This window comes from Stegostoma tigrinum, chromosome 42 (assembly GCF_030684315.1).
Source record: "Stegostoma tigrinum isolate sSteTig4 chromosome 42, sSteTig4.hap1, whole genome shotgun sequence".
NCBI lineage: Eukaryota > Metazoa > Chordata > Chondrichthyes > Orectolobiformes > Stegostomatidae > Stegostoma > Stegostoma tigrinum.
The window spans coordinates 10,033,842-10,047,111 of NC_081395.1; the positions used below are offsets into that span (position 1 = coordinate 10,033,842).

General features: G+C 50.8%; 1 protein-coding gene across 2 annotated transcripts in view; it reads left to right on the top strand.

Annotated features, from left to right (window-relative positions):
- LOC125449256 (neurexin-2-like) overlaps positions 1 to 13,270 on the top strand; it is a 1,112,849-nt gene that overhangs the window by 395,836 nt on the left and 703,743 nt on the right. For both annotated transcript variants that reach the window (XM_059641436.1, XM_059641437.1), the window contains exons 8-9: positions 8,829 to 9,212; positions 10,373 to 10,576. In XM_059641436.1, the coding sequence (XP_059497419.1) occupies positions 8,829 to 9,212; positions 10,373 to 10,576 (588 nt within the window). The remainder of the gene's footprint in view (positions 1 to 8,828; positions 9,213 to 10,372; positions 10,577 to 13,270) is intronic.

The following is a 13,270-nucleotide window of genomic DNA, read 5'->3' on the forward strand; positions in this document are numbered from 1 at the left end:
GTGTGTGAGTGTATGTATGTGATTGGGAGTGTGTGAATGTGTGCATTAGTGTGTGAGAGAGGGCAGGTCTTATGAGGAAAGTTTGAGGGAGCTAAGGCTTCTCTCATTGGAGCAAAGAAGGATGAGAGGTGACTTGATAGAGGTCTACAAGATGATGAGGCATAGATAGAGTGGATAGTCAGAGACTTTTTCCCAGAGCAGAAAGGACTATTATAAAGGAGCTTAATTTTAAGGTGATTGAAGGAAGGTGTAGGGGAGATGTCAGAGGTAGGATTTGCACACAGAGTGGCGGGTGTGTGGAATGCGCTGCCGGCAGTGGGAGTGCAGTCAGATACTTTAGAGACTTTTAAGCGACTCTTGGATAGGCACATGGAGGATAGTAAAATGCAGGGTAGATTGATCATGGAGTAGGATAATACATTGGCACAACATCGTGGGCCGAAGGGCCTGTGCTGCGCTGTACTGTTCTATGTTCTATGTAAGCAGGGCCTAGTGGTAGGGATGTTACCACAGCACCACCAAAGCCTCCTGCAGGAAAGATGGGCAGAACTTTTTTTCAGGAAAGCCCCGCCCTCACTGAGATGCTAAAATGTGAGGCTGGATGAACACAGCAGGCCAAGCAGCATCTCAGGAGCACAAAAGCTGACATTTCGGGCCTAGACCCTTCATCAGAGAGGGGGATGGGGTGAGGGAACTGGAATAAATAGGGAGAGAGGGGGAGGCAGACCAAAGATGGAGAGTAAAGAAGATAGGTGGAGAGAGTATAGGTGGGGAGGTAGAGAGGGGATAGGTCAGTCCAGGGAAGACGGACAGGTCAAGGAGGTGGGATGAGGTTAGTAGGTAGGAAATGGAGGTGCGGCTTGGGATGTGAGCAAGGGATGGGTGAGAGGAAGAACAGGTCAGGGAGGCAGAGACAGGTTGGACTGGTTTTGGGATGCAGTGGGTGGGGGGGAAGAGCTGGGCTGGTTGTGTGGTGCAGTGGGGGCAGGGGACGAACTGGGCTGGCTTAGGGATGCAGGAGGGGAGATTTTGAAACTGGTGAAGTCCACATTGATACCATTAGGCTGCAGGGTTCCCAGGCGGAATATGAGTTGCTGTTCCTGCAACCTTCGGGTGGCATCATTGTGGCACTGCAGGAGGCCCATGATGGACATGTCATCTAAAGAATGGGAGGGGGAGTGGAAATGGTTTGCGACTGGGAGGTGCAGTTGTTTGTTGCAAACTGAGCGGAGGTGTTCTGCAAAGCGGTCCCCAAGCCTCCGCTTGGTTTCCCCAACGTAGAGGAAGCCACACCAGGTACAGTGGATGCAGTGGATGGAAAAATGTCTTGGGTGGTGGGGTCGGACCCAAGACATTTTTCCATCCCCACCCTTGTCTGCTTTCCGGAGAGACCACTCTCTCCGTGACTCCCTTGTTCGCTCCACACTGCCCTCCATCCCCACCACACCCGGCACCTTCCCCTGCAACTGCAGGAAATGCTACACTTGCCCCCACACCTCCTCCCTCACCCCCATCCCAGGCCCCAAGATGACATTCCACATTAAGCAGAGGTTCACCTGCACATCTGCCAATGTGGTATACTGCATCCACTGTACCCGGTGTGGTTCCCTCTACATTGGGGAAACCAAGCGGAGGCTTGGAGACCGCTTTGCAGAACACCTCCGCTCAGTTCGCAACAAACAACTGCACCTCCCAGTCGCAAACCATTTCCACTCCCCCTCCCATTCTTTAGATGACATGTCCATCATGGGCCTCCTGCAGTGCCACAATGATGCCACCCGAAGGTTGCAGGAACAGCAACTCATATTCCACCTGGGAACCCTGCAGCCAGATGGTATCAATGTGGACTTCACCAGTTTCAAAATCTCCCCTTCCCCAACTTCATCCCTAAACCAGCCCAGTTCGTCCCCTCCCCCCACTGCACCACACAACCAGCCCAGCTGTTCTCCCCCCACCCACTGCATCCCAAAACCAGTCCAACCAGTCTCTGCCTCCCTAACCTGTTCTTCCTCTCACCCATCCCTTCCTCCCACCCCAAGCCGCACCCCCATCTACCTACTAACCTCATCCCACCTCCTTGACCTGTCCGTCTTCCCTGGACTGACCTATCCCCTCCCTACCTCCCCACCTATACTCTCTCCACCTATCTTCTTTTCTCTCCATCTTCGGTCTGCCTCCCCCTCTCTCCCTATTTATTTCAGAACCCTCTCCCCATCCCCCTCTCTGATGAAGGGTCTAGACCCGAAACGTCAGCTTTTGCGCTCCTGAGATGCTGCTTGGCCTGCTGTGTTCATCCAGCCTCACATTTTATTATCTTGGAATTCTCCAGCATCTGCAGTTCCCATTATCTCTCACTGAGATGCTGTTGACCTTTGTGCTGATTTGAACTCAAGTATGTAGCTTGGCTAAAGAGTTTGAGCAGGGACTTGAAATGAAAAGGAAATTCTTAAGTCCCATGGTTTTATGCCACCTGTGCTGAGAATGGTGATCTGTGCCCAAGGCAGAAAAGCCAACCTGTCAGCTGATAAAACGGTAAGAGGGATAGCAGATGGAATTTCATCCCAATGAGTGTTGAGGTGATGCATTTGGGGAAGGTACAATAGGGGAAGGAGATACACAATGAATGCTGAGTCCCTAGGGAGGACTGAGGAACAGAGGGACCTTGGTGTACAAGTGCAGAGATCTCTGAGGGTGCCGATGCAGGTAGATCGGGTGGTGAAGAAGGCATATGGGATGCTGGGGTGTACAATGTAGGAGCAAGGAAGGCTTGTTGCAACTTTATAAAACATTGGTTAGGACACAGGTGGAATACCGTGTGGAGTTCTGGTCACCACACTTTCAGAAGGATGTGATCGCACTGGAGAGGGTGCAAAGGAGATTCGCCAGGGGATTGCTTGGGATGGAAAGTCTCAGTTATGAGGAGAGTCTGGATAGATTGAGTTTGTTCTCCCTGGAGCACAGGAGGTGGAGACGGGAATCTGACTGATATACACAAAATTGACAGACATGGATAGAGTAGGTTGTGAGAATGTTTTCCAAATCAGACAGATCTAAGGCCAGGCAGCATAAGTTTCAGGTGAGATGTATGTGACCGGGGTGGGGGGGGGTGTGTGGGGGTGTGGTGCGCCTGAGGAAAGGTTTTTCACCAGAGGGTGGTAGAAATATGTAACGTGCTACCTGAGAGGGAGGTGGAGGCAGGTACTCTCACAACATTTAAGAAGCATCTGGATGGGTACCTAATATGCCAGGCGATAGCAAGCTGTGGACCATGGTGGGTAAATAGGATTAATGTTGTTTGGCGTTTATTGGTCAGCATAGTCATGGTGGGCCGAAGGGCCTGTTTCTATCCGGTGCTCCCTGAAAGTGGCCATGCAAGTCAATAGAGTGGTAAAGATGGCGTATGGCATGCTTGCTTTTATTAGTTGGGGAATTGAGTACATGAGTCGGGATGTCATGTTGCAGCTTTAAAATGCTTTGCTTAGGCCACACTTAGAGTATTGTATTCAATTCTGGTCACCACATTACAGGAAGGAAGCGGAGGGAGAGGTCGGAGAGGGAGTGAGAGGAAAAGGGCGCAGAAGAGGTTTACCAGGATGCTGCCTGGATTAGAGGGTATGAGATATAAGGAGAGGCTGGAAAAACTCGGGTTGTTTTCTCTGGAGTGGCGGAGCCTGAGGGGAGACCTGATAGAAATCTATAAAATCATGAGATGCAGGCATTTAAGGTGAGAGGGGGAAAGTTCAAAGAAGATGTGAGGGGAAGTTTTTTTTACACAGAGAGTGGTAGGAGTCTGGAACGTGCTGCCAGGGGATGGGTGTGGGGCCAGATACAATAGGGGCATTTAAGGGGCTTTTGGATAGGCACATGCATATGCAAGGAATGGAGGATATAGACCAAAGGCAGACAGAAGGAATTTGTTTAATTTGCCGACATGTTCGGCACAACATGGCAGACCAAAGGGCCCATTCCCGTGCTGTGAAGTTCTACGTTCTATGCCCTCTATCCCCCACCCCAGCCATCAGGCACCTGTTTGCACCTGAAAGAATGTGGGCACAATGGGGTTAAATTCCTCAAGGAGGTGACCTCAACGTATCCCTCTTGTCCACCTCCACCTCCAATAGCACCTTCCAAGTCTCCACCACCTAGCACCACCTCTACCCTCTAGAAGGACACGGGCAGCAGATACATGGGGACACCACCCCCTGCAGGTTCCCCTCCGAGCCACTCCCCATCCTGACTTGGAAATGTAACACTGTTCCTTTAGTGTCACTGGGTAAAAATCCTGGAATTCCCTCCCTAAGGGCATTGTGGGTCTACCCACAGCACATGAACTGCAGCAGCACAAGAAGGCACCTTCTCAAGGGGGCAGTTAGGGACGGAGCAATAAATGCTGGGCCCAGCCAGCGATATTGGCATCCGTTAAGATCCCACCGGTATCACAAAGAGGCACATCACAGGTACGTAAGTATATGGGCTCACATGAAGTTATTAGTTTGCAAAGAACAATATGCTTTAAGTGATCCATTGTAAGGAGTCTTTCCAACCACAATTGAGATGCTGTAATGAAGTGTGTGTATTTTTGACATATTGACTGTGAGGAATGACACAAGACCTGATTAGGAAGACTGAAAGATAAAGAATTAATAAAGCCGAAGAAATGAATCTTGCCAAATTATGTACAACTGCTTTGATTCTTTAAAGTTCCCCATCAGGTTTAATGTGAGGAAAATTGATTTAAGTTTATTTTGGTATTCATTCATGAAATGAGGCCATTGCTGGCTCGACTAACATTTATTGCCCAGAGGACAGTTAACAGTCAGTCACATTGCTGTGGGACTGGAGTCACAAGTAGGCCAGACCAGGTAAGGATGGCAGTTTCCTTCTCTAAAGGGCATTAGTAAACCAGATGGGTGTTCCCCAACAATTGATAATGGATTCGTGGTCATCGTTAGCCTCTTCCTTCCAGATTTTTTGTTTTTAAAGTCAAATTCCACTGTCTGCCTTGGTGGGATTCAAACCCTGGTCCCCAGAACATTACCCAGGTCTCTGGATTAATAGCTCAGCCATAATAGCACTAAGCCAAGCTTCCCCCATTCATTTATAGCTATAATTAATTCAGAGAAAACTTTCTGACAGAGACAAGAGCGAAATGGTGCCTTAATGAAGATGTGAAATGTGTACGTTGCATGGCAGTATCATGGAATGTAAGAGCAGCATGAGGACTTTCAGCCCTTTCAACCTGCTCCACCATTCTACAACTTGCTGCTAGGGTGACATAAATTCGTATCTTCAAGCTAACTAGCCCTCCTCTAGTCACTGACTGTGGTGCTGAACCCAGCAGGGTGAGCTGAAAGGCCCTGGGCTTTTCGTGGGTGTCACTGGCAAGGCTGGGATTTAGTGGAAAAACTCTTGATCTGTGTGATTGACCAGACCCTTTTCCAGTTAAGTGTCACCAAGGGAGTGCTGCGCTGTCAGCGGTGCTGTCTATCCAGTGACGGATTCCCAGAGGGAATGTAGACTCAACCACATTGATGTGGAGTTGTAGCGTCATTGAGGTTTATCGCATGGAAACAAGCCCTTCGGCCCAACTTGTCCATGCTGCCCCGTTTACATGATTTAATCTAGTCCCATTTGCCTGCATTTGGTCCTTATCTCTCCATACCTATCCCATCCATGTAAGTGTCTAAATGCTTCTTAAAGGACAAAATTGCACTTGCTTCCTCTACCTCTGGCAACCTGTTCCAGACACTCACCACCCTCTATGTGACAAAAAAATTTACCCTTCTGGACTCATTTAAATCTTTCCCCTCTCACTTTAAGCCTATGCCCTCTAGTTTTAGACTTCCCTACCCTAGGGAAAGGACCTTGACTATTCACCCCATCCATATTGCTCATGATTTAATAAACTTTTATAAGGCCACCCTTCCAATTTCGTACACTCCAGGGGAAAAACGTCCTAGTCTATTCAAACTTTCCTTATAACTCAAACCTTCCAGTCTAAGTAACATCCTGGTAGATCTCTTCTGCACTCTTTCCAGTTTAATAACAGCCTTCTATACTAGGGCGACCGGAAGTGCACACAGCCTGCAAATGTGACCTCATGCCCAGCCCAAACCAAGTGAGGACTACGGATTTTCAAGCAATAATCAATGATCTCTGTCACAGTCGCCATTACTGATGACGAACTTTTAACCTCAGATTTTTTTCACTGGGTTTAAATTCTACCACCAACGCCAGTAGTGGGATTTGTCAGCAACATTAAACTGTGCCACCATTCTCCTTCCAGCTGTTACCGATTCCCAGCCTGGCTTACATCAGACTCAAGACAGACGTCAGTGAGGTTGACTCTTCAGGACCACTGAGTTGGTCCAAGCTGTCGAGTGGGTGGCAGTACGCCATCACCTTACCAAAGGCAGTACAGAGGAAGCAGCCAGTCAATGCTAGCCCATGTCGGCAATGCCCACTTGTAGTGAATTAACTATTAGAGATCCATAAATTTGGATTACAGCCCACTGCAGGTGGAATGATGGATTGGGGTTGCTCTGTTGGAGTGGACAGACTGATGCAGCAAATTTATGTGTGACAGCGCCGTGACGACAACCACCCAATAAAGGGGCAGAAGGGTGCAGTGCATACACACAACAAATAGCCCACCTTGTGCATCGGTCAGCCGCTACATTTTTAGCCCCATGGATCCTTCATCTTTCACCTGTCACTAGGTTATGGGAGCGGGGACGATGAAAACGGCCCAGGAGAACTTTCTCCTGTTTTTTGCTGTCTCATTTAACTGTCCGAAAGACCAGGATACAGAGTAAAGCAGCTGTTATCCCCTGGGTTCAGCACCATAGTCAGTGACCATGGGTGTGAGAGTTGGCCTGATGACACTCATTCCAACAGTTCCAAAGACTGTGCACGTGGTTCGAAACCCCTGAGGTTATGACTCATACAAAAGTTGGCCCTCAACATTTTGATTAAAAACTTGGTCTTTAAAATTTGACTTTTATATTTGACTGTATGGTCTGAGTGCAAAAGGGAACAATGAACCATCCATTTTAACCCCATCGTGCATCACCCAAATAGTGAAATTGCACTGTCATTTTCCTTTTTGGACTCACAATAAGGCCCACCTTCTGTTGCCTTGTAGTAATAGTATCAGAGCCTCTCCCTCAACTATCAACACCCAGCACTACATTCTGTTCACTCACATCAAGAGAGAATCTCACCATCGCCCCTTCACTTCAATCCATTACCTTCATTGAATCTAATAATCTCCCCCATGATATTCAATGCTGTTACCCTCAATGAATCAAACCATTGGGCCTTTGACATTCAGTGGTGTTACCATCACTGAATTCCCCCACTATCAATATCCTGGGGGTTACCATTGACTAGAAACTCACCTGGACTCACCACATTAACACAGTTGCTCCAAGAGCAGGTCAGGGGCTGGGAATCCTGCAGCAAGTACCTCCTTTCCTGATTCCCCAAAACCTGTCCACCATCAACAAGTTACAGATCAGGAGTGTGACAGAACACGCTCCACTTGCCCCTGGATGGTTGCAGCCCCATCAACACTCAAGAAACTTGACACCACCCTTGACAAAGCAGCCCCCTGTTCGACTGGAACCACATCCACAAACATCCCATTCCCTCCACCACCGACGCTCAGTCGCAGCAGTGTGTACCAGCCACAAGATGCCCTGCAACAAATCACCAAGGATCCTTAGACAGCACCTTCCAAACCCATGATCACTTCCATCTAGAAGGACGAGGGCAGCAGATACAGGGGACACCACCCCATGCAAGCTCCCATCTGAGTCACCCCTCAACCCAATTTGGAATTATATCACTCCTTCAGTGTCACTGGGTCAAAATCCTGGAATTCCCTCCCTAAGGGCATTGTGGATCAACCTACAGTACACAGACTGCAGCGGTTCAAGAAGACAGCTCCCCACCACCTCTCCACAGGACTAAAATAATCCACAGTGCGTCCTGTCGAGTCCACACCCACCCTCCAAAGAGCACCCCACCCAGGTCCACCGTCAATGCAGTCCCCGTAACCTTGCTTCTCCCATGGCTAGCCACCTAGCCAACCAATCCCTGGGCACTATGGGACAATTTAGCACGGCCAATCCACCCTAACCCGCACATCCCTGGGCAATATGGGACAATATAGCACGGCCAATCCACCCTAACCTGCACATCCCTGGACATTATGGGATAATTTAGCACGGCCAATCCACCCTAACCTGCATATCCCTGGACACTATGGGACAATTTAGCATGGCCAATCCACCCTAACCTGCACATCCCTGGGCACTATGGGACAATTTAGCACGGCCAATCCACCCTAACCTGCACATCCCTGGATACTATGGGATAATATAGCATGGCCAATCCACCCTAACATGCACATCTTTCGACTGTGGGAGGCAAATGGAACACCCAGAGGAAACCCCACGCAGACACAGGGAAGAATGTGCAAGCACTACACTGAAAGGTGAAATTAGGAAGACACAATAAATGCTGAGGCAGTTAGGGATCGGCAATAAATGCAGGATAACTGGGAATGGGCATTGAGTCCCAGGGCAATTTGGGATGGGAAATAAATGCAGGATGGCTGGGAATGAACAATCAATCCCAGGGCAATTAGGAATGGGAAATAAATGTAGGATGACTGGGAATGTGCAATAAATCCCAGGGCAGTTTGGGATGGGAAATAAATGCAGGATAACTGGGAATGGGCAATAAATCCCAGGGCAATTAGGGACAGGTGACAAACAAGTAAATGTACTACGAGATGACACTATGCTCTTGCTCCCCCTCAGGCTCGATATCTGTGAACAGCCGCCACTTCCCGTTTGTGGCTAATGGTGAGAGTGAGATCCTGGACCTGGACAGCGACATGTACCTGGGGGGTCTCCCGGACAACAAGCTGGACCTGTTGCTGCCCCCTGAGCTCTGGACGGCCTTCCTGCGGTACGGCTATGTGGGCTGCGTGCGGGACCTCTTCATCGACGGTCAGAGCCGGGATGTCCGCCGTTTGGCCGAGCTCCAGAATGCTGGGGGGGTCAGCGGTTTCTGCAGCCGCGAGACCCTCAAACAATGCAGCACCAGCCCGTGCCGAAATGGGGGTCAGTGCCGTGAGGGCTGGAACCGTTACATCTGTGACTGCACTGGGACCGGCTACTTCGGCAGGAACTGTGAGACAGGTAGGAAGCTGCACCAGAAATCAGCCCGGAGGTGGGGTTGGGGAGGAGGGGGGATATAGCGGCTCTGGGGAGGGGGAGGAAGTCACTAGGAGGCCACCTACCTCACGTCCTGAAGGGAACCGACATCAATGGGCTCAGGGTGGGGAGCAAGGGAAAGAGAGGGCTGAAGCAGGGATAAAGGAAGATGTCTGAGAGAAGGAGGGATGACTGAGTGACGGAGGGAAGGAGAGGTCTGCCGGATGGAGGGGGAGGTCTGAGAGGGGGAGAGAGGGAGACCTCTGAGGAGCAAGACAGGAAGGGACTTTTGAGGGAGGGAGAGATGGGGAGAGAAGGATGTTCAAGGAGGGAGACAGGAAGGGACACCTGAAGGAAGAAGGAGATTCAAGGGGCAAGAGTGGCAGGTTATGCAGAGGGCAGGGAATGGGCAGAACATCATAGATTGTGATCTGACGATGGAGGTGCAAGGGAGAGATGCCTGATGGTGGGGGGAGGAAGAAAGAGGGTGGAGGGAGGAGAGAGGAGGGAAATCTGAGGAGTGAGGTTGGAAGGACGAGAGAGGGACGTTCGAGAGGTGAGTGGGTGGTCTAGGGAATGAAGAGCAGGCGGGAGGTCTGAGCGGAAGAGCAGACTGAAGTTTGGGGAGGGAGCGAGGACAGTCCAATGTACAATTGGCTGCTGCCTCAGCTTGGTGGGCAGTTGTGGAGCGGGGAGTGGGAGGATGGTGGTTGGGGGTTGTGGTTGGATTTGACTCCCACTGTGACCGGGGTCAGATTGGGGCATCTGGTCTCCTTGCCCCTTCCCCATCACGGAGGATATCACTGGATACCGAACACCTTTGGGCACCCAGGGGAGCCATCTCCTGCAAGTGGGTGATAGTGGGAGATGTGGGCCTGTGTGGGGATGCTTGGCTGGTTCAATGACAGATAGGAAGCAGTGAGGGGGGTGGTGGGTTGGGGAGGAGTGATGGCAGGGAATGGGCAGAACATTGTAGATGGGGAAAGAAGTGACTGAGGAACTGAGGGGACGAAATGAGGACAGATGGCTTGGGGCAGAAAGTGTTACTCCTGTTCCCCTGCTTGTGGAGCAGGGCAGTGGGAACTGGCAGGGATTGAATGCGGGTCTTCATCACATCATCCGTCTGTTTTTCTTTGGTCTCCCAGAAGCGACAGTGCTTAGCTACGATGGAAGCATGTACATGAAGGTGATAATGCCAACTGTCATGCACACAGAGGCAGAAGATATCTCCTTACGCTTCATGTCTCAACGGGCTTATGGGTTGCTCATGGCAACTACCTCCAAAGTCTCGGCTGACACCCTCAGGCTGGAGCTGGATGGAGGACGAGTGAAGCTTACTGTGAACTTAGGTAAAACTGCCACCCCCCTCCACTGCCAACCCTCTGATATTGTCTAATGATGGAGGGGTCTCCTTTAATTTCTCGGATAAAGTCCGATCACATAGAGCCCCCTCAGTTGGAGAGTTATCCATCCCGATGGCCAGGGTTGGACACCAAAAAAACGAGAAAAGGGATCAACAGGTTCATCCGGGTGGTGCGGGGGGAACGGGAGAGAGAAAGAGCGAGAGAAAGGAATGCATTAGATGGCTTCCATTGGGCCATTGATCTGGTGAGACGCATGAAATAGAACTGGTGCTCCCCTGAGGGAGGGACTGCAGGCACTTCCGTCCTTGCACCAGGCAAGCAAGGAACACAAGCGTAGACAGTGCCCCCCCTCTACCGAAACCACCTCACAATCCCCTCCGACTCTCCCCCCATCTTGTCTCCATCATCATGGGAAGAGGTTGGTGAGGGTGTGGGAAAGGACACTGTCACTTGGCTCCTGTCTCAACTGATCAGGATGGAGACCCATGCTGTGCTATCCGAGCTCTGCCTGGATGGGTAGAGCCATGGATGTAACATCTAATGTGACAGATGCATCTCTCCCTCTCTCTGTCTCACCCTTTGCTCCATCTTTGCTTCTCTTCTGTTCATGTCTTCCAGCTCCACCAGTGCCCATCATGACCCAAATCCATTCTGATACCCCACACGAGCATCCTGTGGTTTATCCGCCTCTCTCATTCCTCACATCAACAATGTTGGTATCTCAGCCTCGGCAAGGGAATTGTGACCCCCACTCCTTGTTAAACATCGACGCCAGTTCCCAGTGACAAGAGAGATGGCATCATCTACCGGGGGCGAAACTCGGGAGCACGCCAAATCCACTTGAACCCCCTCTGGATGTTCATCAGCTTCTAGAGGCAGATGGGATACTCATCCCAGGGCTATTGGAGTTCTAGCACCTCCTGGCCATCCTATGATTGCCCGCAAATTAGCCCCCTCCCTGCCAGGTCTGAGGGGAGTATGGTAAATGCTGTGACCCATATTGGTGGCAGCACACGGGCACAGTGGGTGTGGGACCGCGACACTGGTGCGGACAAGCGGAGAGGGTGGGGGGTGGACACGGGGAGGTCACATCTGGGAAATGAGGGATTGGCAATAAATTCTTGCCTCAAGATCACCCAGTTGAGTGACACCAGAGTGTGGAGATTCTCTGCTGCAACTGGCTGGGTCCGAAGGCTCAGTAGGGGTCACAGAGGGAAAACGAGAGAACTTCCCCGTAGGTCTTGCACCCCCACCCATCACCCCTCTCTAGTCACTGGAAATATTTGGAAGGCTCCAAACCCCATCTCTGAGCTGCAATATGCAAGAGAGTGGTGAGGCAGGGGATTATACACATTGCAAAATTATGGGTAGACTGATTGTCCTTTCGTCCGAATGAGCCAAGGACGTGACCTGCTCCCAGCCTGAAAGTGACAGAGAGCTTGGAGCTGAGGATAAGTTGACTCAAGATGGGGAACGGAAAATAGAACGCAGCAGGGAACGAGTAAATATGGTGCTGAGTTCTTAATACGACTCAACAGCACAAAGACATACAATCCAGACTGTGTTACACACTGTCCAGTACACACAGCTCCCCCTGTGTTACACACTGTCCAGTACACACAGCTTCCCCTGTGTTACACACTGTCCAGTACACACAGCTTCCCCTGTGTCACACACTGTCCAGTACACACAGCTTCCCCTGTGTCACACACTGTCCAGTGCACACAGCTCCCCCTGTGTTACACACTGTCCAGTACACACAGCTTCCCCTGTGTCACACACTGTCCAGTACACACAGCTTCCCCTGTGTCACACACTGTCTAGTACACACAGCTCCCCCTGTGTTACACACTGTCCAGTACACACAGCTCCCACTGTATCACACACTGTCCAGTACACACAGCTCCCACTGTATCACACACTGTCCAGTACACAGCTTCCACTGTGTTACACACTGTCCAGTACACACAGCTTCCCCTGTGTCACACACTGTCCAGTACACACAGCTTCCCCTGTGTCACACACTGTCCAGTACACACAGCTTCCCCTGTGTTACACACTGTCCAGTACACACAGCTCCCACTGTATCACACACTGTCCAGTACACACAGCTCCCCCTATGTTGCACACTGTCCAGTACACACAGCTCCCACTGTATCACACACTGTCCAGTACACACAACTCCCCCTGTGTCACACACTGTCCAGTACACACAGCTCCCACTGTATCACACACTGTCCAGTACACAGCTTCCACTGTGTCACACACTGTCCAGTACACACAGCTCCCCCTATGTTGCACACTGTCCAGTACACACAGCTCCCCCTATGTTGCACACTGTCCAGTACACACAGCTCCCCCTATGTTGCACACTGTCCAGTACACACAGCTCCCCCTGTATCACACACTGTCCAGTACACACAGCTCCCCCTATGTTGCACACTGTCCAGTACACACAGCTCCCCCTATGTTGCACACTGTCCAGTACACACAGCTCCCCCTATGTTGCACACTGTCCAGTACACACAGCTCCCACTGTGTCACACACTGTCCAGTACACACAGCTCCCACTGTGTCACACACTGTCCAGTACACACAGCTCCCCCTATGTTGCACACTGTCCAGTACACACAGCTCCCCCTGTATCACACACTGTCCAGTACACACAGCTCCCCCTAT